This window comes from Phyllostomus discolor, chromosome 5 (genome assembly GCF_004126475.2).
Source record: "Phyllostomus discolor isolate MPI-MPIP mPhyDis1 chromosome 5, mPhyDis1.pri.v3, whole genome shotgun sequence".
Lineage (NCBI taxonomy): Eukaryota > Metazoa > Chordata > Mammalia > Chiroptera > Phyllostomidae > Phyllostomus > Phyllostomus discolor.
This window is the reverse complement of record NC_040907.2, coordinates 11,422,702-11,428,701: the sequence shown is the minus strand read 5'-3', so window position 1 is coordinate 11,428,701 and position 6,000 is coordinate 11,422,702. Positions and strand designations below refer to the sequence as shown.

Here is a 6,000-nt window from a genome sequence, read left to right as displayed (position 1 = left end):
AACCCCTTCCAGAGAATCTGTGCAGATTAATTTTGTCCTTTGGGTAAAATAAAATTGATATCCCAAGAGCCACTATAAAATGCTTGGTATCCAAACCTCTTCTCAGGGCTTTGGTATCTTGAAAGAATGCAACATATACTGTGTTATGGGAAGTTTTACCCTACATTTCATTTTTTGTATTTTTTTATGTTTAAGATTCTTAAAACACTAAAGGAAAATCCCTATGTTACCATTGAGCCCATGGCTTCCTCCAAGACGGGCCCTGACTGAATTTATTGCTAATGTGAAATAGGTCTTTTCGCCCCAGCAGGTTTGGCTCAGCTGGTTGGGCTTTGTCCTGCAAACCCAAAAGGTTGTTAGTTCTATTGCCGGATCGATTCCCAAGCGGGGTGCATGCGTACATGCCTGTGTTGCGGCTTTGGTCCAACTGATGGATGTTTCTACCCCTGTTTCTCCCTCCCTTTCCCTAAAATAAAAAAAGTGTTTTCTTTATTAAAAGTGCTGATTGATCACCAGGTACCAATTTATTCATAGCGTTACACCGGTAACAAAGGCTCTTCCAAAACTTAGGAAATGTCATGGCTTCAGGATTTTCAAGCCGTCTCCACGGTTCTCGAGACGATCTATTTAGGCGGACAGTGGTCCGCAGGGCCTCGTGACGCTTGACGTCGTCCCCGAAGCCCAAGAATGTTCTCAATGCACGCATACCTTCCCTTGAGTCAAACGCTTTTCCCTCTTAGATCTGGTACCCATATCGCTTTTTTTTTTTTCCTCTCGATAAAATCTAGACATTATGTCCTGCGAATAAAAGGTTACATTCTTTCTTTGCTAGTAGAAAAACGGGGGAAAGGGAACCTAACGTGGCACACTGGAAAGAACAATGCAAGTACGTGCTGGTAACATTATTAACAAGGGTAACCAAAACATCAAGGGGACGTGGGCGCGAGGAAAGGACCAGTGATTACAATACTGGCGGGAGGCGCTGTGGGCGGGAGAAAGCTTTGTAAACGGAAGGACGCTGCAGTATTACTATTACAGGGAGCCCCCGGGGGCAGGCGGGGAAGGGCCCAGCGGGTGAGCGAGCTTCGGCCTCCTCTCCACCTCGGCCGCTAGGGGCGGAGCCGTCACCGTAGCGAAGCGGAGTCTTCTCCGTAGCCCTGGTTTTGCCACCTGAAACAAAGTGGCCGACTCACCTTTCGCGGGTATCTCGAAGCTACAGAGCTCCCACCTTCCCGCACGACGCCCAGCGCGCAGGCGCGGAGGACAGGGCGCCCCGCCCTCACCCGCAGCGACGCGGCCTGCGCAGGCGCAGCGCCCCAGACCCGTCCATGGCCGCGCCGCGCTACCCCCCGCGGGAGCAGAGGGGAACCTTCCCCCGCCGCCTCGCGTGTTTTGGTCCGCGACTGAGTCGCGCAGTCTGACGCGACCGATTGCGTCACTTCCGCCCCCTCCCGGGAGGCGGTGCTGGGCCGGTGGCAATCCCCGGGAGGGAGCCGCAGGAGTACGACGGAAGATGGCGACGAGCGGCGGCGAAGAGGCGGCGGCGGCAGCGCCGGCGCCCGGGGACCCGGCAACGGGGCTGGACACGACCCCGGGCTGGGAGGTGGCTGTGCGGCCCCTGCTGTCCGCGTCCTATTCCGCCTTCGAGATGAAGGAGCTGCCGCAGCTGGTGGCCTCAGTCATCGAGAGGTACCGGGCGGCGGCCCCGGCGGGGCGGGCGTAGGGAGGGGGAGGGGAGGGTGTGCGCGACGGCCTGGACCCGCTTCCCGGGCCGCCTCCTGCCGCTCGGGGACCCCCGGCCCAGCCACGGCTTCGGTGCTCCTGGGCGCCGGCAGACGAGGGCTTGCCCGGGGTTCCTAATGTCAGCCCATGTAAATCACCCGTGCCTCAGTTTCCCCTCCGGGGCAAAACTTTTGAGGTCCCCCTCCAGGAGGGCGTGGTCGGACCTGTTTGCGAGTGACTTCGAGATGCACCGCGCTCGCAGGGGACTGTCCCCAGGGCTGCCCCCTGTGTTAAGGTCAAAGCGCTGATGAGTTTGCATTTCTCGCGGGCACTCGTGCCCCTAGCCTGGGCCGGCGCGGAGCCCGGGCTTTAAATGGGAGACCTGCCGCATAATTTAATAACGGTCTTCCCCGGGGCTGTAATCACCGGGGCACGTGCTGTTTCTGTGACTGCAGCCACTAGTGACCATTGAGGACTCTCTTCGGGTTGCACTTACTGTATATTTATTTCCACCGGAACGGCCTTTGATTAAAAACATTTACGTGTGTTAGTGTAAAAGGTCATTCCCCCCGCCCCCCAAATGGGCTCTCTTTCTCTCTCCATAAAGTATCTTTGGACTCTTTGGCAGATGGGACTATTTATTGGCTTGCTGTTACATGGTTCTCTGCCTTTTTGTACAGAGATTCTCAGGTTGTGAGAGTTGTGTTAATGAAGGCGGGGCTTGCCTCTTCCTCATTTAGGTTCTCAGAACAGTCTGTCATTAGTTTAATGGTAGATGTGCCTTGAAAGCTGGTCTCACTTTCATTTTTTCGGGACAACCCTTCAGCAACTCCCTGCAGTCACTAACTGGGTCATTTTAGCTTCATGCCAGCAAGGGTATGTCTAATTGTTATCCAGAAGGTTAGAAATAGCTATTTGTCACTAAAGGAAGGCCCATGGTTTGACATATTATTATAGTGCTTATTGTTAGGTTTGTGTTGCTTTGGATGCAGTTTTTAAAAATGCTATAATGAAATAATGGTTGGGTTTGGTAATGGTTTTGGTCACAGTTAACTTTACAGGTGGGTTTTTCTATCTAATTGTTAAGCCAAGAATGTTCTGAAGATGTAAACAAATATCAAAGGTACAGCTCTTAAATTATGTAGCCACTTTTTAGCTGTTTTAAACATCTGGATTAGGGGTATTTCTCCGGAGTTATATTTGTCATGTTGTTTATAATGGACAGTGTTCCATTCTTTAGAGTGTTTGCTTTCATGTTTTTGTGGACACAGGCTGAGCAGGTCGTGGGTCGTTGGTGGACACCCTCCCGTACATCCGGTACTCTGGGCCCGTGCCTTTTAAAACTGTAGTAGTCCAGCAACTCCCTCCAGTTTGCAGAAGGAGCCAAAACCAAACACATTAAACTAGGTTTGAATGTTGCCACATAAGTAATAGTGGTGCCTCTCCCGCACCCTCTGTTAGCTAGGATATCAGCTGCCTGTGTGTACAGACACTGGACAGACCTCTCTCTGGGGGTTAGAGAGGAGGTGCAACGTGACGGCTGTTTAGTAACAACCTTTTACTGGAAGGCAGGATCCTTGAAGTCTCTGTTCTGAGTTTTGTGGCTCAGTTACCTTGGGAAGCCTATTATGTGTCCTCATCAGGGTCTATGAGAAGAATGTGATCTTAAGGAAAATTTCCAAAAGAAACATCTGGCTTACAAGTTCTTTGTCGCTAAAACAACTAAATGTAGTAAACGTTCAGTTTGGAGTAGAGCGGAGGTTGGCACGCATTTTCTGTAAGGGCTCGGACAAGTAAGTGTTTCCAAGCCGTGTAGTCTGTGTCTGGACGAGTCGGCTTGGCTGTTGCGTGGGGACAGCAGCCGCACACAGTACGTGATAGACGAGTGGGCGTGACCGGGTTCCAGAGCCCTCCTCGTGGACACCTCGGAATGTCACGTGATATTTATGTTTAAAATATTCTGCCTTTGATTTTTGCAGCCATTAAAAAAATTAAAATTCATTAAAAAATTTGTATTGAACTTATTGGAGTGACATTGATTAACTAAGTTATATAGGCCTCAGGTGTACACTTCTCTAATACATCATCTGTACCCTGCATTGTGTGTTCACCAGCCCACCGCCAGGTCTCCGTCCGTCAGCACGGATTCCCCTTCACCCCCTTCTACTTCCCCACCCCCTTCCCCGCAGGGCATCACCCGACTGTTGTCTGTTCTGAGGGTGTGGTTTTCTTTTTGCTTAATCCCTTCACCTTTTTCACCCAGCCTCCCAGCCCCCTCCCTCTGACGGCTGTCTGTCTGTTCTCCGTATCTGTGTGTCTGTTTCTACTTTGTTAGTTTATTTTGTTCACTAGATTCCACAAAACCATTCCCCAGTGTGGACTGTACAGACAGGTGGCTGGCTGGATTTGGCTTGCCGGCCATAGCTTGTCAACTCCTGATTTGTAACACAAAAATTAGTACTGTGCTATCAGTACTGTGTTTCTCAAATTTTATTTGCCTTTCAAAAAAAAAAAAAGGAATTAAGGGTGTCAGAATTGTGGAAGTCTTTCTTAAATACACAGCTGTGGTCACTGAGCACAGGGCCAGGTCAGGGCCGGCACTGCGTGGGTGCCTAGGCTGCCCCTTTCCTTCCGCGGTCGCTGCTGCCGTCTTCTGTGGTCCCTGCACTTCTTTCTGTTGTTCTGTCTGCTGTGCTTCTCCTCCGTGCTTCCAGGGATCTTCTGTTTCTCTGCAGCCGTCTACTACCTCGTGCTTCCCTTTCTGGTGTCCTAGTTCAGTCTTGCCAGCTCCTGCCTTCTCTCTGGCAGCCATTGGAATTAACCCATTGAATTCCTTCTTTTTTGACTCTGGGGGGTCAGTGACAAATGTCTTAAGAGACTGCCTTCGTACTCTGCCATTATGCTTTTTGTCCCTGTTCTTTCGTACTTTAGTAGTTGGAATTGACCTTTTGGTTAGAAGAAATGGTCAATTAAAAAAAAAATCCCTAAGTTCAGCCCTGTGAAGTTTGGCTCGGTAATCAACTGTGAAACTAAGGAGGAATAGATCGGCATGGATAAATCGGGAAGGTACTCTCAAAAGTGTCATTTGATTTTTCAAAGAAAAAGATACCTGAATTTACTCACAGGGGAGTTTCTTTCTACCGCCTGTTGCTGGTATGTTTTTAGTAGTAAAGATCGAAAGTCTTTTGAGCACCATTACTTTTCCAGACCAGAGACGGAGCTGGAGCTGGCTTAATAATGAGCACATACTTTACGTGGGATTCGTTAGTGTAATTGCTGAAGGTAGCCTTATGTTTAACAAACTGTCAAATGCAGAGTTCCTTTCTTAACTCAGTGCAAGATACGTAGTGAGCGTGGCTGTCAGGGGGCAATTTGATTGACTCTTGGTAGATGACAAAAATGTTCCCTTTCCCCTGAGCCAGTCAGTCCTTCCTAGGCTGTCCTGGCCTCCTTAGCGACGAGCCCGAGTTCCTGCCTCCCAGCTATCAGGTAAAATTGAGGCCAGAGGGACCTGCTTGGGAAGGCAGAGGCTGCTCCGGCAGCCTCATCAGATAATGCGCAGCTGTGTTCTAAAGACCTTGAAAGGGAGAAAGGGACGCACGAGTGCCGCGATCTGTTGAGTTTACGTGCTACGGGACAGGAGTTTGTGATTGCTCTGCAGGGGAAGGACATCCCAGCACCAGATGATGGAGCGTAATTGTGAGGCTGGTTCCGGGCCTGGCTGCCGTTTCCCTGTCTTGGTGTCACATCCACCACAGGCTTGTCAGGAATGTGAGGGCCCTTACCTGAAAGCTGTCAGTGACACTCCATGACACATGTCAGACGTTCCATAAACACACGCTGCAGTCATACCTCAGCCCTCGCCGGCTTCAGGGCTCGTGAAACCCCGTGCTCGTAAAAAAATGTTTCAGTGATTGGCGCTTTCTCGGTGCTTGCTCCGTGCTCGCTCCGTGCTCGTCGGTTTCGGCACTCCTCAGGAGTTCCAGAACGAATTGACAAGTACCGAGGTGCCACTGTGTTTTTAAATGTAATTTATTAATGCATGTGTCATGTTTGTTCCATGATTGTAAGTATCGTGCATCCAGGAAGCACAACGGGTCCTGTACTCGGGAGTTTCTGATTCTGGTGAGGTGAAAGGGGTGTGTGGAGTTTTCCATAGTTTCCCCAAAAGACTTGAGTGGTATCTTATCTGAGAGGGAGAAGTGATGTGAATCCCTCCTCTTTTATTTTGCCCTTTCGGATTTCTGCCTCTTCCTAAAAAAATCTATGCATTTCCAG

At 50.1% G+C, this 6,000-nt stretch overlaps 1 protein-coding gene and 1 long non-coding RNA gene across 6 annotated transcripts in view; one reads left to right on the top strand and one right to left on the bottom strand.

Moving 5' to 3' along the window:
* Positions 1 to 499: 499 nt before the first annotated feature.
* Positions 500 to 1,374, bottom strand: LOC118500522. The gene is made up of 2 exons (XR_004903084.1): positions 1,194 to 1,374; positions 500 to 798 (listed from the first exon to the last, which is right to left on the bottom strand). It is a non-coding gene; the product is annotated as an uncharacterized LOC118500522 (long non-coding RNA).
* A 91-nt stretch (positions 1,375 to 1,465) lies between these two features.
* The window catches only part of UBR4 (ubiquitin protein ligase E3 component n-recognin 4), a 119,069-nt gene continuing 114,534 nt past the window's right edge, over positions 1,466 to 6,000 (top strand). For 3 of the 5 annotated variants that reach the window (XM_036025400.1, XM_036025398.1, XM_036025397.1), the window contains exon 1: positions 1,466 to 1,689. In XM_036025400.1, coding sequence (XP_035881293.1) covers positions 1,514 to 1,689 — 176 coding nt within the window. In that variant the 5' untranslated portion in view covers positions 1,466 to 1,513. The remainder of the gene's footprint in view (positions 1,690 to 6,000) is intronic. The other 2 variants (XM_028511858.2, XM_036025399.1) reach the window with 1 other exon arrangement.